General features: G+C 48.5%; 1 protein-coding gene across 2 annotated transcripts in view; it reads left to right on the top strand.

Moving 5' to 3' along the window:
• The first annotated feature begins 790 nt into the window (after positions 1-790).
• Positions 791-24,223, top strand: part of ptprr (protein tyrosine phosphatase receptor type R) — a 144,082-nt gene continuing 120,649 nt past the window's right edge. The window contains exons 1-3 of one of the 2 annotated variants that reach the window (XM_052514554.1): positions 791-1,124; positions 6,226-6,448; positions 6,776-6,977. In XM_052514554.1, coding sequence (XP_052370514.1) covers positions 1,061-1,124; positions 6,226-6,448; positions 6,776-6,977 — 489 coding nt within the window. In that variant the 5' untranslated portion in view covers positions 791-1,060. Of the gene's footprint in view, positions 1,125-6,225; positions 6,449-6,772; positions 6,978-24,223 lie in introns of both variants that reach the window. The other variant, XM_052514553.1, reaches the window with a different exon arrangement.

Genomic DNA, 24,223 nt, shown 5'->3' with positions numbered 1-24,223 from the left:
TCTGTCTCTCTCTGTCTCTCTCTCTCTCTGTCTCTCTCTCTCTCTCTCTGTCTCTCTCTCTGTCTCTCTCTCTGTCTCTCTCTCTGTCTCTTTCTCTGCATGACGTATCAATGTACATATTGCCAAAGCTTACTTTGGAGAGTTACAATATTAACATAATTACATTTATAATAATCATTATTGACAACAGTTACAACAATAATCAAGGGTCAAAATAACCATACATTGAACAATAACAATGGTATAGAGGACATGTGCAGGTTGGTTGGTCTGTCAGACACTGTCCCTCATCTTATGGCAGGCAGCAATGTAGTGTGCTGCCAACCCACAGCTCTCTGCCTCCTCCCCCAACAGCAAGGGTAGCTTATTCTCATCAGAGATGTCTTCAAAAACTCCAATAAAGGTTTTACATTTGGGGAAACGACACTCTCTAATTGTTTGATATTTTTAACATTTTGTCATTGTTGCACAGCCTCTCCTCTACAGGGAGCTGGGCTTGGTAATGATATGAGAGGGTGTGTGTGTGTCTTTTCAATGCATTTTCAGAGAGGAGAGAATATGACTTTGTGCTGGCTAATCTTTATATTGCATTTAGAGGGGGTTGATGGGGTGTATAGTTTACTGTTCGAATTTCACATTTTTACAATCTTGCTCATTTCCATTTTGATCAACCTTAGCGAATGAAAGGGCAAGAATGCAACGTCTGCCACGCCCACTGTAGCGCAGCGTGGAATCTTGCTTCGCGTTGATGCAGACAACTAGTTCCACAAGGCGAACCCGGTCCGAGTAACCGCAGCCTCGAGCCCAGATGCGACTCTGTCTCCTCTGGGGCGCGTTGGGCGGGAGGCTATGATAAAGACTGAACTTGGTAACTTGCACACAGTATAACATAAACGCAATTGAATGCAAGTTATAGCAGGGTTGGATCGTTGTAATTCTCGACATTGAACCCTGATATTAACCTCACCAGCAGCCGAAACAGACAGACAAAAAGGACCGCTTCTTGTTCCTCCCGAATCGCCTTTGAATGTGAGCTGTCCGCGGTACCTGGACGGGAAAGATGCAGCAAAGAAGATGCGGCTTTTTAATGGTTTTATTCTTTTTACTACAGATGGGGAACGCAGGTAAGTGGCGCAGATTAGGGCACCAATAACCCAGCAAGCATTCAAATAGATTCAATGAATGTCATCACTGACTGGTGTTGTAGCTTATTGTCCAGTTAGTGCACAGAAACACCTATACCATAACAATGCAACTCCATAACCTATGCTTTCAGCATCACGCATAGCAGGCGCATCTGTATGTAGTTTATACGGGGTTGTAATGGTATTTGTTTTGTCAGGTGCTGCGTGCATGTTGTTGCTGCATGCATGATTTATGCCAATGATGAGCATGCAAATGCATAAAGCTCGAGGCTGAAAGCCGATCGAATAGAATCCCACCTCTAATCCAATAAGGAAGCGTGTTTTCAGGACCATGGCTAGCAACCGGCCGAAAACAACACTACTGTCGTTAGGGAGAAAATGTCTCAACTGTGCTTGTGAAAGAGGAAGGGTCGCGCAGCAGTAATGACCTGGATGAAGGATTTAGCCTGTATTGTGAACGGTGTTAGTCTGAAGACAACACCGTAGTATACACGCAGCAGACGGATGAAGGATTTAGCCTGTATTGTGAACGGTGTTAGTCTGAAGACAACACCGTAGTATACACGCAGCAGACGGATGAAGGATTTAGCCTGTATTGTGAACGGTGTTAGTCTGAAGACAATGCCACGTATTATACACGTTGTTTTACAGAGAATGTACAATCAAATAATTACCGAGTTTACTATTGTGATATTCTACATCGATTTTACGGCTGGCATTACTGTATCATACTGATACACAGTTTATTACAGGTTAAGAGGGAGAAAGAGAGAGGGGGGAGAGGAGGAGAGGAGAGAGGGGGAGAGAGGGGGGAGGAGAGGAGAGAGGAGGAGAGAGGGGGGAGAGGAGGAGAGGAGAGAGGAGGAGAGGAGAGGGGGGGAGAGGAGGGGGGAGGAGAGGAGAGGAGAGGAGAGAGGAGGAGAGGAGAGAGGGGGAGAGAGGGGGAGAGAGAGAGAGGAGGAGAGGAGAGAGGGGGAGAGGAGGAGAGGAGAGAGGAGGAGAGGAGAGAGGGGGAGAGGAGGAGAGGAGACAGGAGGAGAGGAGAGAGGAGGAGGGGAGAGAGGGGGAGAGAGAGAGAGGAGGAGAGGAGAGAGGGGGAGAGGAGGAGAGGAGAGAGGGGGAGAGGAGGAGAGGAGAGAGGGAGGAGAGGAGAGAGGGGGAGAGGAGGAGAGGAGAGAGGAGGAGAGGAGAGAGGAGGAGAGGAGAGAGGGGGAGAGGAGGAGAGGAGAGGAGAGGAGAGAGGAGGAGAGGAGAGAGGGGGAGAGGAGGAGAGGAGACAGGAGGAGAGGAGAGAGGGGGAGAGGAGGAGAGGAGAGGAGAGAGGAGGAGAGGAGAGAGGGGGAGAGGAGGAGAGGAGACAGGAGGAGAGGAGAGAGGGGGAGAGGAGGAGAGGAGACAGGAGGAGAGGAGAGAGGAGGAGAGGAGAGAGAGAGAGAGACATGTAGATAGACTACATGTATTTATTCTGCTCTTAGTCTATACCAGAAGACCATTGATAAACCTGTCATTGTGACTCAGAGAGATACTGTAAAACCAACGCAGCCTGTAAACTAGATGTCTAGAGAAGATCATCTGGCTGTTACCATAGAGATCTTTTTAAATTCCACTAGCATTCTAATTCCTAACTCTATGCTTGTCACTCAGTGAAGGTCAATGGGAAAAACCCATGTGATTGGCAGCTGTTGACCTCCAGGCCTACGCCCCTGAGTTCTAGAATGCTTATTCTGTTCTACACTCTCAGAAGAAGCCGAAATGATTCCTAAAATCAGAGCTTTCATTCTTTTCACTGGCATCAGATATAGTGTGATGTATTACTAGGAGGGATGACATTTCTTCTTCCCACTTCCCTTCCATACCACCTTGCTGTGCTGACACGCGTGTCTGGCACATGAGGAAATGTGATCTTTCTCTCCCCATATCTCTCTCTCTCACCCTCCCTCCCTTTCTCTCTCTCTCCCTACTGTATCTCTCTCCCTGCTGCCTGCTGCCTCCGCCTCTCAATCTGGAAAATGAATAACAACATGACATTCACTCGAGAAAGAGTGAGAGAAACAGTGAGCAGGGAGAGAGAGCAGGGAGAGAGAGCACAGAGAGCAGGGAGAGAGAGCACAGAGAGCAGGGAGAGAGAGCACAGAAGGAGAGAGCACAGAGAGAAAGAGAGAGGGAGCAGGGAGAGAGAGAGCACAGGGAGCAGGGAGAGGGAGAGAGAGCACAGAGAGCATGGAGAGAGAGCACAGAGAGCAGAGAGAGAGAGCACAGAGAGCAGGGAGAGAGAGCACAGAGAGAGCACAGAAGGAGAGAGCACAGAGAGAAAGAGAGCGGGAGCAGGGAGAGGGAGCAGGGAGAGGGAGAGAGAGCACAGAGAGCATGGAGAGAGAGCACAGAGAGCAGGGAGAGGGAGAGAGAGCACAGAGAGCATGCAGAGAGAGCACAGAGAGCAGAGAGAGAGAGCACAGAGAGCAGGGAGAGAGAGCACAGAGAGCATGGAGAGAGAGAGCACAGAGAGCAGAGAGAGAGAGCACAGAGAGCAGAGAGAGAGAGCACAGAGAGCAGAGAGAGAGAGCACAGAGAGCAGAGAGAGAGAGAGCACAGAGAGCAGGGAGAGAGAGCACAGAGAGCATGGAGAGAGAGAGCACAGAGAGCAGAGAGAGAGAGAGAGCACAGAGAGCAGAGAGAGGGAGAGAGAGCACAGAGAGCAGGGAGAGGGAGAGAGAGCACAGAGAGCATGGAGAGAGAGCACAGAGAGCAGAGAGAGAGAGCACAGAGAGCAGGGAGAGAGAGCACAGAGAGCATGGAGAGAGAGAACACAGAGAGCAGAGAGAGAGAGCACAGAGAGCAGAGAGAGAGAGCACAGAGAGCAGAGAGAGAGAGCACAGAGAGCAGAGAGAGAGAGCACAGAGAGCAGGGAGAGAGAGCACAGAGAGCATGGAGAGAGAGCACAGAGAGAGAGAGCACAGGGAGCAGGGAGAGAGAGCACAGAGAGCATGGAGAGAGAGCACAGAGAGAGAGCACAGAGAGCAGAGAGAGAGCACAGAGCGCAGGGAGAGATAGCACAAAGAGAGCACAGAGAGAGCACAGAGAGAAAGAGAGAGGGAGAGAGAGAGCACAGAGAGCAGGGAGAGGGAGAGAGAAAGAGCACAGAGAGAGAGAGAGCCAGAGAGAGAAAGTGAAAGAGAGAGAGAAAGAGCACAGAGAGAGAGAGACAGAGAGAGAGAGAGAAAGTGAAAGAGAGAGAGCACAGAGAGCAGGGAGAGGGAGAAAGAGGAAAGGGGGCAGGTTTCATTCCTCGGGGCATGAGCGGATGACTGATCAGCTTGATCAGGTTAATTAAACGAATACCAAAGACTATGAACACTATCCATTCCTCTCGCTCCTTCTTTTCTGTCATATCAGACTATATAGAACATCCCTCTCCCTCTCTCCTTCTTCTCTATAATGCAAGACTATATAGAACATCCCTCTCTCTCCTTCTTCTCTATAATACCAGACTATGTAGAACATCTCTCTCTCCTCCTTCTTCTCTATAATATCAGACTATATAGAACATCCCTCTCTCTCTCCTTCTTCTCTATAATACCAGACCATATAGAACATCCCTCTCTCTCTCCTTCTTCTCTATAATACAAGACTATATAAAACATCTCTCTCTCTCCTTCTTCTCTATAATACCAGACAATATAGAACATCCCTCTCCCTCTCTCCTTCTTCTCTATAATACCAGACTATGTAGAACATCCCTCTCTCTCTCTCCTTCTTCTCTATAATACCAGACTATAGAACATCTCTCTCTCTCCTTCTTCTCTATAATACCAGACTATGTAGAACATCCCTCTCTCTCTCCTTCTTCTCTATAATACCAGACTATGTAGAACATCCCTCTCTCTCTCTCCTTCTTCTCTTATCCATTCTGTCTCTTCCTTGCTTTCCTATGAACTGTGTGATGCTCTTGTTCTTCCTCTTTCTCTTTCTTGTCTGTGAGGGATTCATTTTTTATATCTGGTTATACTGAGAGTTCAAAATGAAACTTGATGTCAATAAATCTTGATTAGCATTTTGAGTCCAAAGAAACCATATGGGTAAACCTGCAGCTAGCATAGCATCAACCATAGTGGTAGACCTACATCTAGCATAGCATCAACCATATTGGTAGACCTGCAGCTAGCATAGCATCAACCATAGTGGTAGACCTACAGCTAGCATAGCATCAACCATAGTGGTAGACCTACAGCTAGCATAGCATCAACCATAGTGGTAGACCTACAGCTAGCATAGCATCAACCATAGTGGTCGACCTGCAGATAGCACAGCATCAACCAGAGTGGTAAGACCTAGAGCTAGCATAGCATCAAACATAGTGGTAGACCTACAGCTAGCATAGCATCAACCATAGTGGTAGACCTACAGCTAGCATAGCATCAACCATAGTGGTAGACCTGCAGCTAGCATAGCATCAACCATAGTGGTAGACCTGCAGCTGGCATCAACCATAGACCTGCAGCTAGCATAGCATCAACCATAGCCTACAGCTATCAAGCATCAACCATAGTGGTAGACCTGCAGCTATAGCATCAACCATAGTGGTAGACCTGCAGCTAGCATAGCATCAACCATAGTGGTAGACCTACAGCTAGCATAGCATCAACCATAGTGGTAGACCTACAGCTAGCATAGCATCAACCATAGTGGTAGACCTGCAGCTAGCATAGCATCAACCATAGTGGTAGACCTGCAGCTAGCATAGCATCAACCATAGTGGTAGACCTACAGCTAGCATAGCATCAACCATAGTGGTCGACCTGCAGATAGCACAGCATCAACCAGAGTGGTAAGACCTAGAGCTAGCATAGCATCAAACATAGTGGTAGACCTACAGCTAGCATAGCATCAACCATAGTGGTAGACCTACAGCTAGCATAGCATCAACCATAGTGGTAGACCTGCAGCTAGCATAGCATCAACCATAGTGGTAGACCTGCAGCTAGCATAGCATCAACCATAGTGGTAGACCTGCAGCTAGCATAGCATCAACCATAGTGGTAGACCTGCAGCTAGCATCAACCCATTCCCTTTCTCTTTGTAGATGTTTTTTCTGGTGACCATGACCGCTACACGACCAGGACCGGTGAGGGGAGGAGGTGGTCGGACAGCCCGGTCCTGGTGTACCGTCACGTGGACCAAGATGGCCAGGAGAGGACCCTGGGTCTGGAGACACCCGGGTGGCAACGTGGTGGGGACAGAGACAGTCTCCATGCCTTGGTTAACACCCTCAGTGCCCAGCATCAGGCCAGACTGGACAGCTTCAGGTAAAAAGAGATGCTTGAAACCAACACAGTCCATCACATAACAAAAAATGAAACGCATTTAAAAAACAAAATGAAACGCAGATGTAGTGAGGATGTTGAGTTTGAGATGCAAGAGACAGTTCACAGAAAGGGACACGATGAAGAATTATTCAACACAATTGAACCTTTAGTTTAATAGTATTTTACAACCAACTCCCTTTGTTGTCTTGTATGTCATGTTACTGTATGTAATACTGCGATTCAGGTTATACCTGCCGTAGTACACATGATATGGAACTAATGAGATGTCTCCATAGTGCACCCTGATCATACAGAATGTTTCAGCAGGGACATGGCCAGGGTGGACAGCCTCCTCACCCAGTCCTCCCAGACCCATGCCAGGCTGGCTAAGCTGATGCCCGCTGCCCTGCTGGAGTCCCAGTCCCGCCAGGCGCCCCGTGGGCATGGAGCCGTCAGCCTGTTGGCACAGCCGGATCAGGAGGTACGGGTGGAGAACGCTCCGGTCTCAGCGCGCTGTATGGTCACCGTGGTGAGTAGAGTGTAGAAACCCATCTACACTCTGGACGTATTGATGGGTCGCTCCACCACTGCCTTTGGAGATGTGTACCTTGGTAAAAAAAAAAACAGGTTGACCGTAACAGGGTTGACCGTAACAGGGTTGACAGTAACAGGGTTGACTGTAACAGGGTTGACAGTAACAGGGTTGACCGTAACAGGGTTGACCGTAACAGGGTTGACCGTAACAGGGTTGACTGTAACAGGGTTGACAGTAACAGGGTTGACCGTAACAGGGTTGACCGTAACAGGGTTGACAGTAACAGGGTTGACCGTAACAGGGTTGACCGTAACAGGGTTGACCGTAACAGGGTTGACCTTAACAGGGTTGACCGTAACAGGGTTGACAGTAACAGGGTTGACAGTAACAGGGTTGACAGTAACAGGGTTGACAGTAACAGGGTTGACAGTAACAGGGTTGACGTAACAGGGTTGACCGTAACAGGGTTGACAGTAACAGGGTTGACAGTAACAGGGTTGACCGTAACAGGGTTGACAGTAACAGGGTTGACAGTAACAGGGTTGACAGTAACAGGGTTGACAGTAACAGGGTTGACAGTAACAGGGTTGACAGTAACAGGGTTGACCGTAACAGGGTTGACAGTAACAGGGTTGACAGTAACAGGGTTGACAGTAACAGGGTTGACAGTAACACAGTAACAGGGTTGACAGTAACAGGGTTGACAGTAACAGGGTTGACAGTAACAGGGTTGACAGTAACAGGGTTGACAGTAACAGGGTTGACAGTAACAGGGTTGACAGTAACAGGGTTGACCGTAACAGGGTTGACAGTTGACCGTAACAGGGTTGACAGTAACAGGGTTGACCGTAACAGGGTTGACAGTAACAGGGTTGACCGTGACAGGGTTGACCGTAACAGGGTTGACAGTAACAGGGTTGACAGTAACAGGGTTGACCGTAACAGGGTTGACAGTAACAGGGGTTGATGTAACAGGGTTGACAGTCTATTTAACAGGGTTGAAACAGGGTTGACAGTAACAGGGTTGACCGTAACAGGGTTGACCTTAACAGGGTTGACAGTAACAGGGTTGACACCAGTAACAGGGTTGACATAACAGGGTTGACAAGTAACAGGGTTGACCATAACAGGGTTGACAGTAAAACAGGGGTTGACAGTAACAGGGTTGACAGTAACAGGGTTGACCGTAACAGGGTTGACAGTATAAGGGTTGACCATAACAGGGTTGACAGTAACAGGGTTGACCGTAACAGGGTATCTTGACCCAGGGTTGACAGTAACAGGGTTTGGTTGACACAAACAGGGTTGACAGTAACAGGGTTGACTGTAACAGGGTTGACAGTAACAGGGTTGACTGTAACAGGGTTGACAGTAACAGGGTTGACATAACAGGGTTGACAGTAACAGGGTTGACAGTAACAGGGTTGACCGTAACAGGGTTGACAGTAACACAGTAACAGGGTTGACAGTAACAGGGTTGACCGTAACAGGGTTGACCGTAACAGGGTTGACAGTAACAGGGTTGACCGTGACAGGGTTGACCGTAACAGGGTTGACGATTTCATTTTTAATCAGCCATAAATCCCCTAGTGACAGGGGAAAAGGGTTTAAGTGGGTTAAAAGTCACAGAGGGACACGTCAAAATGCTGAAGTTGAGCACTTTAGCATGTCTTTATTTCTATTTTTTTTAAATGATTTATTAAATTCGCCATGTGGTCTTTAAACCACATGGAGATACCACAGACTCCCATACATAGCCCACAAGACACAACTCTGTATTGGTGCAGAATTTAATCTTAAAACATCAAAAAGACACTCATTTCGTGGAATGACCCAGATAATGATTGATGGTTGGGTGACTGCGATTTTATGGATTTTCACTTTGGTATCTTGAGCCAGTGGAGTCAAGAGACTTTGGTTGCAAACAATCATGAATATATGAACTACTGTGAGCCCGACACTCTGGGTGTCTGTCTGAAACGACAGGAAATACAATCATGAATATATGAACTACTGTGAGCCCGACACTCTGGGTGTCTGTCTGAAACGACAGGAAATACAATCATGAATATATGAACTACTGTGAGCCCGACACTCTGGGTGTCTGTCTGAAACGACAGGAAATACAATCATGAATATATGAACTACTGTGAGCCCGACACTCTGGGTGTCTGTCTGAAACGACAGGAAATACAATCATGAATATATGAACTACTGTGAGCCCGACACTCTGGGTGTCCGTCTGAAACCTCAGAACATAGGATTCCACCCAGAAGCAGCTCTGAATGTATAGCAGACCAGGTTGGAGGATTGCCATCCTATGGATTTTCACTTTGAGAAGTGATTAACTATCGTAACACAGTGGATTCAGAGTCCTTGATTGTAGATAATGATGATTGATTGATTGATCATTTAATTGATCATTTAACACGTTAAGAGCTCTTGCTGAGACATGGGTGTTGACTGTTCAGAGTGAGGGTGGAGGATGTGGGAAGAGGCCCAGGTTGAAGACATTGGTCCTGAAGGTGGGTGAGGCCTGGCTGGGGCCAGATGGCCCCGATGTCCCCCTCTCTGTGATGGATGAGAAACACCATCTGCTAATTATAACAGGCAGGCCTTCAGAAGGAGTGTGTTAGTGTTAGAGTGTGTCTGTGTGTTAGTGTGTCTGTGTTAGCGTGTGTCTGTGTGTTAGAGTGTGTCTGTGTGCGTTTGTGTGTCCACACAGTCTCTGTCTTTCCACGAGATGTTGTTTCATACATTTTTTTATGGGAATCTTGCTGTTTTCTTGAGTAATTTGAGGTGAAAGGGAGTTCCATGTGATCATGTCTCTGTAGAATACTGTGTGTTGCCGTGAGTTCGTTTTGAACTTGGGGACTGTGATGAGACCCCTAGTGAAATGCCTTGTGGGTGTCTGAGCTGAATGTTATTTGATTTACGTAGACAATCTGGAACTTTCATCACGGTAATATTTCTCATTAAAACAACTAGAAGAGAAGCAGTTCATCTCTTGTCAAAACCTCAACCAGGAAAGACTGGCCTGCATGTTGTTGATGTTAGTTCTGTATGTGTAGTTAAGGGCAAGGCTTCTCTGTTTTGAATCAGCTGCAGGTTTACTAGGTCTGTCTTGTCTGCACCTGACCATATTACCAGACAGTAATCAACAATGGACAAGACCAGAGCCTGAAAACACATTATTTTATAAAAGACATACCCCTCCCCATTTTCACAACAACTTTGTCAATATGAGTGGACCGTAATAATAGACCATCCTGTGTGTTATACCTAGGAGTTAAACCTCCTCAACTTTGTCAATATGAGTGGACCGTAATAATAGACCATCCTGTGTGTTATACCTAGGAGTTAAACCTCCTCAACTTTGTCAATATGAGTGGACCGTAATAATAGACCATCCTGTGTGTTATACCTAGGAGTTAAACCTCCTCAACTTTGTCAATATGAGTGGACCGTAATAATAGACCATCCTGTGTGTTATACCTAGGAGTTAAACCTCCTCAACTTTGTCAATATGAGTGGACCGTAATAATAGACCATCCTGTGTGTTATACCTAGGAGTTAAACCTCCTCAACTTTGTCAATATGAGTGGACCGTAATAATAGACCATCCTGTGTGTTATACCTAGGAGTTAAACTTCCTCAACTTTCTCAATGGCCACACCCTTTATACACAAACTCCAGTTGAGGTTTATGTCTTTAGAAAATGTTTGGAACCAAATACAACTGCTTTTAGTTTCAGATGCGTTTAGTTTTACTATCAGTCAGCCATTCCCATACTGACTGTGACTCCTGTTTTTAGAAGGTCAGTGAGCTCACTGGCTTTGAGGTGCTGACATGTAGACTGGGGAGTCATCCGTATTCATAGTCATTCTAGCTTGGTGTAAAACCAGTGGAAAGTTATCTGTAAAAATAGAGGAGAGTAACGGACCAAGACAACAGCCCTAAGCAATAAGCAGAGACATGGTACTGTACTGGGAGAGTAACGGACCAAGACAACAGCCCTAAGCAATAAGCAGAGACATGGTACTGTACTGGGAGAGTAACGGACCAAGACAACAGCCCTAAGCAATAAGCAGAGACATGGTACTGTACTGGGAGAGTAACGGACCAAGACAACAGCCCTAAGCAATAAGCAGGTACTGACATTGTAAGCAATGTACTGGGAGAGGTAACGGACCAAGACAACAGCCCTAAGCAATAAGCAGAGACATGGTACTGTACTCTCATGGTACTGTACTGGGAGAGTAACGGACCAAGACAACAGCCCTAAGCAATACTGTAATCAGAGACATTGTAGAGACATTGTACTGTACTGGGAGAACGGACCAAGACAACAGCCCTAAGCAATAAGCAGAGACATGGTACTGTACTGGGAGAGTAACGGACCAAGACAACAGCCCTAAGCAATAAGCAGAGACATTGTACTGTACTGGGAGAGTAACGGACCAAGACAACAGCCCTAAGCAATAAGCAGAGACATGGTACTGTACTGGGAGAGTAACAGACCAAGACAACAGCCCTAAGCAATAAGCAGAGACATTGTACTGTACTGGGAGAGTAACGGACCAAGACAACAGCCCTAAGCAATAAGCAAGACATGGTACTGTACTGGGAGAGTAACAGACCAAGACAACAGCCCTAAGCAATAAGCAGAGACATGGTACTGTACTGGGAGAGTAACGGACCAAGACAACAGCCCTAAGCAATAAGCAGAGACATGGTACTGTACTGGGAGAGTAACCCAAGACAACAGCCCTAAGCAATAAGCAGAGACATGGTACTGTACTGGGAGAGTAACAGACCAAGACAACAGCCCTAAGCAATAAGCAGAGACATTGTACTGTACTGGGAGAGTAACAGACCAAGACAAAGCAATAAGCCATAACTGAATAAGCAATAAGAGAGACATTGTACTGTACTGGGAGAGTAACGGACCAAGACAACAGCCCTAAGCAATAAGCAGAGACATGGTACTGTACTGGGAGAGTAACAGACCAAGACAACAGCCCTAAGCAATAAGCAGAGACATGGTACTGTACTGGGAGAGTAACGGACCAAGACAACAGCCCTAAGCAATAAGCAGAGACATTGTACTGTACTGGGAGAGTAACGGACCAAGACAACAGCCCTAAGCAATAAGCAGAGACATTGTACTGTACTGGGAGAGTAACGGACCAAGACAACAGCCCTAAGCAATAAGCAGAGACATTGTACTGTACTGGGAGAGTAACGGACCAAGACAACAGCCCTAAGCAATAAGCAGAGACATGGTACTGTACTGGGAGAGTAACGGACCAAGACAACAGCCCTAAGCAATAAGCAGAGACATGGTACTGTACTGGGAGAGTAACAGACCAAGACAACAGCCCTAAGCAATAAGCAGAGACATGGTACTGTACTGGGAGAGTAACGGACCAAGACAACAGCCCTAAGCAATAAGCAGAGACATGGTACTGTACTGGGAGAGTAGACGGGAGAGACCAAGACAACAGCCCTAAGCAATAAGCAGAGACATGGTACTGTACTGGGAGAGTAACAGACCAAGACAACAGCCCTAAGCAATAAGCAGAGACATGTACTGTACTGGGAGAGTAACGGACCAAGACAACAGCCCTAAGCAATAAGCAGAGACATGGTACTGTACTGGGAGAGTAACGGACCAAGACAACAGCCCTAAGCAATAAGCAGAGACATTGTACTGTACTGGGAGAGTAACAGACCAAGACAACAGCCCTAAGCAATAAGCAGAGACATGGTACTGTACTGGGAGATAACAGACCAAGACAACAGCCCTAAGTAAGCAGAGACATGTACTGTACTGGGAGAGTAACGGACCAAGACAACAGCCCTAAGCAATAAGCAGAGACATTGTACTGTACTGGGAGAGTAACGGACCAAGACAACAGCCCTAAGCAATAAGCAGAGACATGGTACTGTACTGGGAGAGTAACGGACCAAGACAACAGCCCTAAGCAATAAGCAGAGACATGGTACTGTACTGGGAGACATGTACTGTACAGACCAAGACAACAGCCCTAAGCAATAAGCAGAGACATGGTACTGTACTGGGAGACTAACGGACCAAGACAACAGCCCTAAGCAATAAGCAGAGACATTGTACTGTACTGGGAGAGTAACGGACCAAGACAACAGCCCTAAGCAATAAGCAGAGACATTGTACTGTACTGGGAGAGTAACAGACCAAGACAACAGCCCTAAGCAATAAGCAGAGACATTGTACTGTACTGGGAGAGTAACGGACCAAGACAACAGCCCTAAGCAATAAGCAGAGACATGGTACTGTACTGGGAGAGTAACGGACCAAGACAACAGCCCTAAGCAATAAGCAGAGACATGGTACTGTACTGGGAGAGTAACAGACCAAGACAACAGCCCTAAGCAATAAGCAGAGACATTGTACTGTACTGGGAGAGTAACGGACCAAGACAACAGCCCTAAGCAATAAGCAGAGACATGGTACTGTACTGGGAGACTAACAGACCAAGACAACAGCCCTAAGCAATAAGCAGAGACATGGTACTGTACTGGGAGAGTAACAGACCAAGACAACAGCCCTAAGCAATAAGCAGAGACATGGTACTGTAGTAATGGACAAGACCAGAAGCCAGAGACATGGTACTGTACTGGGAGAGTAACAGACCAAGACAACAGCCCTAAGCAATAAGCAGAGACATGGTACTGTACTGGGAGAGTAACGGACCAAGACAACAGCCCTAAGCAATAAGCAGAGACATGGTACTGTACTGGGAGAGTAACGGACCAAGACAACAGCCCTAAGCAATAAGCAGAGACATTGTACTGTACTGGGAGAGTAACGGACCAAGACAACAGCCCTAAGCAATAAGCAGAGACATGGTACTGTACTGGGAGAGTAACGGACCAAGACAACAGCCCTAAGCAATAAGCAGAGACATGGTACTGTACTGGGAGAGTAACGGACCAAGACAACAGCCCTAAGCAATAAGCAGAGACATGGTACTGTACTGGGAGAGTAACGGACCAAGACAACAGCCCTAAGCAATAAGCAGAGACATGGTACTGTACTGGGAGAGTAACGGACCAAGACAACAGCCCTAAGCACCAAGACAAACACCAAGACCAGCCCTAAGCAATAAGCAGAGACATTGTACTGTACTGGGAGAGTAACAGACCAAGACAACAGCCCTAAGCAATAAGCAGAGACATTGTACTGTACTGGGAGAGTAACGGACCAAGACAACAGCCCTAAGCAATAAGCAGAGACATTGTACTGTACTGGGAGAGTAACACCAAGACAACAGCCCTAAGCAATAAGCAGAGACATTGTACTGTACTGGGAGAGTAACAGACCAAGACAACAGCCCTAAGCAATAAGCAGAGACATGGTACTGTACTGGGAGAGTAACAGACCAAGACAACAGCCCTAAGCAATAAGCAGAGACATGGTACTGTACTGGGAGAGTAACGGACCAAGACAACAGCCCTAAGCAATAAGCAGAGACATTGTACTGTACTGGGAGAGTAACGGACCAAGACAACAGCCCTAAGCAATAAGCAGAGACATTGTACTGTACTGGGGGAGAGTAACGGACCAAGACAACAGCCCTAAGCAATAAGCAGAGACATGGTACTGTACTGGGAGAGTAACAGACCAAGACAACAGCCCTAAGCAATAAGCAGAGACATGGTACTGTACTGGGAGAGTAACGGACCAAGACAACAGCCCTAAGCAATAAGCAGAGACATGGTACTGTACTGGGAGAGTAACGGACCAAGACAACAGCCCTAAGCAATAAGCAGAGACATGGTACTGTACTGGGAGAGTAACGGACCAAGACAACAGCCCTAAGCAATAAGCAGAGACATGGTACTGTACTGGGAGAGTAACAGACCAAGACAACAGCCCTAAGCAATAAGCAGAGACATGGTACTGTACTGGGAGAGTAACGGACCAAGACAACAGCCCTAAGCAATAAGCAGAGACATTGTACTGTACTGGGAGAGTAACAGACCAAGACAACAGCCCTAAGCAATAAGCAGAGACATGGTACTGTACTGGGAGAGTAACAGACCAAGACAACAGCCCTAAGCAATAAGCAGAGACATTGTACTGTACTGGGAGAGTAACTCCAAGACAACAGCCCTAAGCAATAAGCAGAGACATGGTACTGTACTGGGAGAGTAACGGACCAAGACAACAGCCCTAAGCAATAAGCAGAGACATGGTACTGTACTGGGAGAGTAACAGACCAAGACAACAGCCCTAAGCAATAAGCAGAGACATTGTACTGTACTGGGAGAGTAACAGACCAAGACAACAGCCCTAAGCAATAAGCAGAGACATGGTACTGTACTGGGAGAGTAACAGACCAAGACAACAGCCCTAAGCAATAAGCAGAGACATGGTACTGTACTGGGAGAGTAACAGACCAAGACAACAGCCCTAAGCAATAAGCAGAGACATGGTACTGTACTGGGAGAGTAACAGACCAAGACAACAGCCCTAAGCAATAAGCAGAGACATGGTACTGTACTGGGAGACAACAGCCCTAAGTAATAAGCAGACCAAGACAACAGCCCTAAGCAGCAGAGACATGGTACTGTACTGGGAGACTAACAGACCAAGACAACAGCCCTAAGCAATAAGCAGAGACATGGTACTGTACTGGGAGAGTAACAGACCAAGACAACAGCCCTAAGCAATAAGCAGAGACATGGTACTGTACTGGGAGAGTAACAGACCAAGACAACAGCCCTAAGCAATAAGCAGAGACATGGTACTGTACTGGGAGAGTAACGGACCAAGACAACAGCCCTAAGCAATAAGCAGAGACATGGTACTGTACTGGGAGAGTAACGGACCAAGACAACAGCCCTAAGCAATAAGCAGAGACATGGTACTGTACTGGGAGAGTAACGGACCAAGACAACAGCCCTAAGCAATAAGATATAGATTGTGTATGTGTTCTCTCCTATAGATTGTGTATGTGTTCTCTCCTATAGATTGTGTATGTGTTCTCTCCTATAGATTGTGTATGTGTTCTCTCCTATAGATTGTGTATGTGTTCTCTCCTATAGATTGTGTATGTGTTGTCTCCTATAGATTGTGTATGTGTTCTCTCCTATAGATTGTGTATGTGTTGTCTCCTATAGATTGTGTATGTGTTCTCTCCTATAGATTGTGTATGTGTTCTCTCCTATAGATTGTGTATGTGTTCTCTCCTATAGATTGTGTATGTGTTGTCTCCTATAGATTGTGTATGTGTTCTCTCCTATAGATTGTGTATGTGTTCTCTCCTATAGATTGTGTATGTGTTCTCTCCTATAGATTGTGTATGTGTTGTCTCCTATAGATTGTGTATGTGTTCTCTCCTATAGATTGTGTATGTGTTCTCTCCTATAGATTGTGTATGTGTTCTCTCCTATAGATTGTGTATGTGTTCTCTCCTATAGATTGTGTATGTGTTGTCTCCTATAGATTGTGTATGTGTTGTCTCCTATAGATTGTGTATGTGTTGTCTCCTATAGATTGTGTATGTGTTCTCTCCTATAGATTGTGTATGTGTTCTCTCCTATAGATTGTGTATGTGTTCTCTCCTATAGATTGTGTATGTGTTCTCTCCTATAGATTGTGTATGTGTTGTCTCCTATAGATTGTGTATGTGTTCTCTCCTATAGATTGTGTATGTGTTCTCTCCTATAGATTGTGTATGTGTTGTCTCCTATAGATTGTGTATGTGTTCTCTCCTATAGATTGTGTATGTGTTCTCTCCTATAGATTGTGTATGTGTTGTCTCCTATAGATTTTGTATGTGTTCTCTCCTATAGATTGTGTATGTGTTCTCTCCTATAGATTCTATATGTGTTGTCTCCTATAGATTCTATATAATGTTACGTAACATTAACGATTAGATACGTTGCTTTGACCTTCACTTTCACATTGAGATTCTCTTACAGCGCCAGCTGAACCCCACCAGACACACACACACACACACACACACACACACACACACACACACACACACACACACACACACACACACACACACACACACACACACACACACACACACACACACACACACACACACACACACACACACCCTCAGGAGACAACGGGCTGCTTTGTGGTGTTATTTTTCACCAGTGTATTGTGTTCTAACTAGAGAGAGAGGCGTCTGCTGTCAGAACGCTGCTGGAAAACGTCTTTATCTACAAGAGAAGAGAGACACTGTCCGTCCGTCTGTCCGTCCGTCTGGGTCTGTCTGTCTGTCTGTCTGTCTGTCTGTCTGTCTGTCTGTCTGTCTGTCTGTCTGTCTGTCTGTCTGTCTGTCTGTCTGTCTGTCTGTCTGTCTGTCTGTCTGTCTGTCTGTCTGTCTGTCTGTCTGGGTCTGTCTGTCTGTCTGTCTGTCTGTCTGTCCGTCTGTCTGGGTCTGTCTGGGTCTGTCTGTCTGTCTGTCTGTCTGTCTGTCTGTCTGTCTGTCTGTCTGTCTGTCTGTCTGTCTGTCTGTCTGTCCCTGTCTGTCTGTCTGTCTGTAGTCCCTGTCTGTTAGTCCCCTGGCTAGCTGTAGTCCCCTGTCTATCCATAGTCCCTGTCTAGCCTGTAGTCCCCTGTCTAGCTGTAGTCCCTGTCTAGCCATAGTCCCCTGTCTAGCCATAGTCCCCTGTCTAGCTGTAGTCCCCTGTCTGCCATAGTCCCCTGTCTAGCCATAGTCCCCTGTAGTGTCCCTCTGTCTAGCCATAGTCCCCTGTCTAGCCATAGTCCCCTGTCTAGCCGTAGTCCCCTGTCTAGCCGTAGTCCCCTGTCTAGCCATAGTCCCCTGTCTAGCCGTAGTCCCCTGTCTAGCCGTAGTCCCTGTCTACCGTAGTCCCCTGTCTAGCCGTAGTCCCCTGTCTAGCCATAGTCCCCTGTCCAGCCATAGTCCCCTGTCTAGCCGTAGTCCCCTGTCTAGCCGTAGTCCCCTGTCTAGCCATAGTCCCCTGTCTAGCCATAGTCCCCTGTCCAGCCATGTCCGCTGTCTAGCCGTAGTCCCCTGTCCCCTGTCTCGCCGTAGTCCCTGTCTAGCCGTAGTCCCTGTCTGCCGTAGTCCCCTGTCTGCCGTAGTCCCCTGTCTAGCCATAGTCCCTGTCTAGCCCCCCCTGTCTAGCCATAGTCCCCTGTCTAGCCGTAGTCCCCTGTCTAGCCGTAGTCCCCTGTCTAGCCGTAGTCCCCTGTCTCGCCGTAGTCCCCTGTCTAGCCATAGTCCCCTGTCTGCCGTAGTCCCCTGTCTGCCGTAGTCCCCTGTCTGCCGTAGTCCCCTGTCTGTCGTAGTCCCCTGTCTAGCCGTAGTCCCCTGTCTGTCGTAGTCCCCTGTCTAGTCCCCTGTCTAGCCGTGTCCCCTGTCTGCCGTAGTCCCCTGTCTAGCCGTAGTCCCCTGTCTCCCGTAGTCCCTGTCTAGCCGTAGTCCCCTGTCCAGCCGTAGTCCCCTGTCTAGCCGTAGTCCCCTGTCTAGCCGTAGTCCCCTGTCTGCCGTAGTCCCCTGTCTAGCCGTCCCCTGTCTGCCGTAGTCCCCTGTCTAGCCGTAGTCCCCTGTCTAGCCGTAGTCCCCTGTCTAGCCGTAGTCCCCTGTCTAGCCGTAGTCCCCTGTCTAGTCCCCTGTCTCGCCGTAGTCCCCTGTCTAGCCGTAGTCCCTGTCTAGCCATAGTCCCCTGTCTAGCCGTAGTCCCCAGTCTAGCCGTAGTCCCTGTCTAGCCGTAGTCCCCTGTCTAGCCGTAGTCCCCTGTCTAGCCGTAGTCCCCTGTCTAGCCGTAGTCCCCTGTCTAGCCGTAGTCCCCTGTCTAGCCGTAGTCCCCTGTCTAGTCCCCTGTCTATCTAGTCCCCTGTCTAGCCGTAGTCCCCTGTCTAGCCGTAGTCCCTGTCTAGCCGTAGTCCCCTGTCTAGCCATAGTCCCCTGTCTAGTCCCTGTCTAGCCGTAGTCCCCTGTCTAGCCGTAGTCCCCTGTCTCGCCGTAGTCCCCTGTCTAGCCGTAGTCCCCTGTCTAGCCATAGTCCCCTGTCTAGCCGTAGTCCCCTGTCTAGCCGTAGTCCCCTGTCTAGCCGTAGTCCCCTGTCTAGCCGTAGTCCCCTGTCTAGCCGTAGTCCCCTGTCTAGCCGTAGTCCCCTGTCTAGCCATAGTCCCCTGTCTAGCCGTAGTCCCCTGTCTAGCCGTAGTCCCCTGTCTAGCCGTAGTCCCCTGTCTAGCCGTAGTCCCCTGTCTAGCCATAGTCCCCTGTCTAGCCGTAGTCCCCTGTCTAGCCGTAGTCCCCTGTCTAGCCGTAGTCCCCTGTCTAGCCGTAGTCCCCTGTCTAGCCGTAGTCCCCTGTCTCGCCGTAGTCCCCTGTCTAGCCATAGTCCCCTGTCTAGCCGTAGTCCCCTGTCTAGCCGTAGTCCCCTGTCTAGCCGTAGTCCCTGTCTAGCCCCTGTCCAGTCCCCTGTCCCCTGTCTAGCCGTAGTCCCCAGTCTAGCCGTAGTCCCCTGTCTAGCCGTAGTCCCCTGTCTAGCCGTAGTCCCCTGTCTAGCCGTAGTCCCCTGTCTAGCCGTAGTCCCCTGTCTAGCCGTAGTACCCTGTCCCCTGTCTAGCCCCCTGTCTCGCCGTAGTCCCCTGTCTAGCCGTAGTCCCTGTCTAGCCGTAGTCCCCTGTCTAGCCGTAGTCCCCAGTCTAGCCGTAGTACCCTGTCTAGCCGTAGTCCCCTGTCTAGCCGTAGTCCCCTGTCTAGCCGTAGTCCCCTGTCTAGCCGTAGTCCCCTGTCTAGCCGTAGTCCCCTGTCTAGCCGTAGTCCCCTGTCTAGCCGTAGTCCCCTGTCTATCCGTAGTCCCCTGTCTAGCCGTAGTCCCCTGTCTAGCCGTAGTCCCCTGTCTAGCCGTAGTCCCCTGTCTAGCCATAGTCCCCTGTCTAGCCGTAGTCCCCTGTCTAGCCGTAGTCCCCTGTCTATCCGTAGTCCCCTGTCTAGCCGTAGTCCCCTGTCTATAGTCCCCTGTAGTCCCCAGCCATAGTCTAGCCGTAGTCCCCTGTCTAGCCGTAGTCCCCTGTCTAGCCGTAGTCCCCTGTCTAGCCGTAGTCCCCTGTCTAGCCATAGTCCCCTGTCTAGCCATAGTCCCTGCCTAGCCGTAGTCCCCTGTCTAGCCATAGTCCCCTGTCTAGTCCCTGTCTAGTCCCCTGTCTAGCCATAGTCCCCTGTCTAGCCATAGTCCCCTGTCTAGCCGTAGTCCCCTGTCTAGCCGTAGTCCCCTGTCTAGTCCCCTGTCTAGCCATAGTCCCCTGTCTAGCCGTAGTCCCCTGTCTAGCCGTAGTCCCCTGTCTAGCCGTAGTCCCCTGTCTAGCCGTAGTCCCCTGTCTAGCCGTAGTCCCCTGTCTAGCCGTAGTCCCCTGTCTAGCCGTAGTCCCCTGTCTAGCCGTAGTCCCCTGTCTAGCCGTAGTCCCCTGTCTAGCCGTAGTCCCCTGTCTAGCCATAGTCCCCTGTCTAGCCATAGTCCCCTGTCTAGCCGTAGTCCCCTGTCTATCCGTAGTCTCCCGGTTAGCCATAGTCCCCTGTCTAGCCGTAGTCTCCCGGTTAGCCATAGTCCCCTGTCTAGCCGTAGTCCCCTGTCTAGCCGTAGTCCCCTGTCTAGCCGTAGTCCCCTGTCTAGCCGTAGTCCCCTGTCTAGCCATAGTCCCCTGTCTAGCCGTAGTCCCCTGTCTAGTCCCCTGTCTAGCCATAGTCCCCTGTCTAGCCGTAGTCCCCTGTCTAGCCGTAGTCCCCTGTCTAGCCGTAGTCCCCTGTCTAGCCGTAGTCCCCTGTCTAGCCGTAGTCCCCTGTCTAGCCGTAGTCCCCTGGCTAGGTGTAGTCCCCTGTCTAGCCGTAGTCCCCTGTCTAGCCGTAGTCTCCCGGTTAGCCGTAGTCCCCTGGCTAGTCTACTGAAAGGTTTATGGACGACACAGAACCCTACTTCTCCACTGGAGAATTCAAGCCTGACTCCTAAATGGCACAATATTCCCTCTATAGTGCACTACAGAGCCATATGGGCCCTGTTCAAAATGAGTGCACTATGTAAGGAATAGGGTGCCATTCAGGATGCAACTTAAAATCAATCACTTTCCTGGCTCAGTGGTCCCTTCAGCACTCTGTCTGTAGACCGACCAGAATCCTCTGATTTAATAACTGATCTCAAGAGAAAGGAGGGAGGGAGAGAGAGAAACAAACAGATAGGCAGAGTGAGATATATATATATATATATAGAGAGAGAGAGAGATTGGGGGGACTCCTATGGACTGTTAAATACACATCACTACACTGATGAGACAGACTCTACAGGGATGAGACAGACTGTACAGGGATGAGACAGACTGTACAGGGATGAGACAGACTGTACAGGGATGAGACAGACTGTACAGGGATGAGACAGACTGTACAGGGATGAGACAGACAGTACAGGGATGAGACAGACTGTACAGGGATGAGACAGACTGTACAGGGATGAGACAGACAGTACAGGGATGAGACAGACAGTACAGGGATGAGACAGACAGTACAGGGATGAGACAGACTGTACAGGGATGAGACAGACAGTACAGGGATGAGACAGACAGTACAGGGATGAGACAGACTGTACAGAGATGAGACAGACAGTACAGGGATGAGACAGACTGTACAGGGATGAGACAGACTGTACAGGGATGAGACAGATGTACATGGATGAGACAGACTGTACAGAGATGAGACAGACTGTACAGGGATGAGACAGACTGTACAGGGATGAGACAGACTGTACAGGGATGAGACAGACAGTACAGGGATGAGACAGACAGTACAGGGATGAGACAGACAGTACAGGGATGAGACAGACAGTACAGGGATGAGACAGACAGTACAGGGATGAGACAGACAGTACAGGGATGAGACAGACAGTACAGGGATGAGACAGACAGTACAGGGATGAGACAGACAGTACAGGGATGAGACAGACAGTACAGGGATGAGACAGACAGTACAGAGATGAGACAGACAGTACAGGGATGAGACAGACAGTACAGGATGAGACAGACTGTACAGGGATGAGACAGACAGTACAGAGATGAGACAGACTGTACAGGGATGAGACAGACTGTACAGGATGATACAGACTGTACAGGGATGAGACAGACAGTACAGGGAGAGACAGACAGTACAGGTATGAGACAGACAGTACAGGGATGAGACAGACACGTAGACAGACAGGCAGAGATGAGACAGACTGTACAGGGATAGACAGACAGTACAGGGATACAGGGATGAGACAGACAGTACAGGGATGAGACAGACAGTACAGGGATGAGACAGACAGTACAGGGATGAGACAGACAGTACAGGGATGAGACAGACACACACAGGGATGAGACAGACTGTACAGGGATGAGACAGACTGTACAGGGATGAGACAGACTGTACAGGGATGAGACAGACTGTACAGGGATGAGACAGACTGGACAGAGGATGAGACAGACTGTACAGAGATGAGACAGACTGTACAGGGATGAGACAGACTGTACAGGGATGAGACAGACAGGGATGAGACAGACAGTAGAAGGGATGAGACAGACTGTACAGGATGAGACAGACAGTACAGGGATGAGACAGACAGTACAGGGATGAGACAGACTGTACAGGGATGAGACAGACAGTACAGGGATGAGACAGACAGTACAGGGATGAGACAGACAGTACAGGGATGAGACAGACAGTACAGAGAGACACAGACAGACTGTGTGACAGGGATGAGACAGACTGTACAGCTGGATGAGACAGACAGTAGAGAGAGACAGAGGAGTAGAGCTGTGACAGAGTGAGACAGACAGTACAGGGATGAGACAGACAGTACAGGGATGAGACAGACAGTACAGGGATGAGACAGACAGTACAGAGATGAGACAGACAGTACAGGGATGAGACAGACAGTACAGGGATGAGACAGACAGTACAGGGATGAGACAGACAGTACAGGGAGAGACAGACAGACAGAGAGATGAGACAGACAGTACAGGGATGAGACAGACAGTACAGGGATGAGACAGACAGTACAGAGATGAGACAGACAGTACAGGGATGAGACTGTGAGACAGTACAGAGATGAGACAGACTGACAGGGAGACAGACAGTACAGGGATGAGACAGACAGAGACAGAGATGAGTAGACTGTGAGACAGAGGATGAGACAGACTGTACAGACAGTACAGAGATGAAACATTAAAACAATGAACTGAGCTATGAGACAATATTGATGAGCTTGAGACAGAGGAGAAGCTCCACTGTGAGACAGAGTGAGACAGACACGACAGAGACAGAGACAGAGGAGTACACAGAGGACACAGCACACACACACACAGACAGAGGAGACAGCTGTGACACACACAGAGACAGAGACACACAGAGACACACACACAGACAGACACAGACAGAGAGACACAGGACTGAGCACACACACACAGACACAGACACAGCACACACACACACAGGCAGGGTAGCCTAGTGAGAGACAGAGCGTTGAGCTGAAGGTTGGACAGGAAGGTTGCAAGTTCAAACCCCCAGCTGACAAGGTACAAATCTGAGCTGCCCCTGAGACAGGCAGAACCCAGAGTTCCCAGGCCGTCATTGAAAGTAAGAATTTGTTCTTAACTGACTTGCCTAGTTAAATAAAGGTAAAATACATTTTTTAAAACAGAGGAGTAGAGACAGTGAGACAGAGGACAGAGCTGGCTGGCTGAGGCTAGGAGTAGCGAGACCAGAATGAGACAGAGGCTGTTTGCTTACTGTAACATTCAGTCCAATTAGTTTACCTCGTCCAGCCCACAATGCTTTGTAAGGACGGAGTAAACTAATCATTTATAACAATAGAGGCTGAACACATAGTTATACCACCATGCATGACAAATAGAGGAGCATTACTGAGATACAAATTACCCCCGGTGTGTAAACAAAGTGTTGCCTCTTCACAACCCTGAGAGAGAGAGAGAGAGAGAGAGAGAGAGAGAGAGAGAGAGAGAGAGAGAGAGAGAGAGGAGAGAGGAGAAGAGCTGTGAGACAGAGTGAGGAGAGAGAGACAGACAGAGTGAGGAGACAGAGAGACAGAGGAGCAGAGCTGTGAGACAGAGGAGTAGAGCTGTGAGACAGAGGAGTAGAGCTGTGAGACAGAGTGAGAAGAGCGAGAGGAGAGAGAGACAGAGGAGTAGAGCTGTGAGACAGAGTGAGGAGAAG

This window comes from Oncorhynchus keta, unplaced genomic scaffold, assembly GCF_023373465.1.
Source record: "Oncorhynchus keta strain PuntledgeMale-10-30-2019 unplaced genomic scaffold, Oket_V2 Un_scaffold_180_pilon_pilon, whole genome shotgun sequence".
NCBI lineage: Eukaryota > Metazoa > Chordata > Actinopteri > Salmoniformes > Salmonidae > Oncorhynchus > Oncorhynchus keta.
Note: the sequence above shows the minus strand (reverse complement) of the source record. Positions and strands in the feature narration are given on the sequence as shown.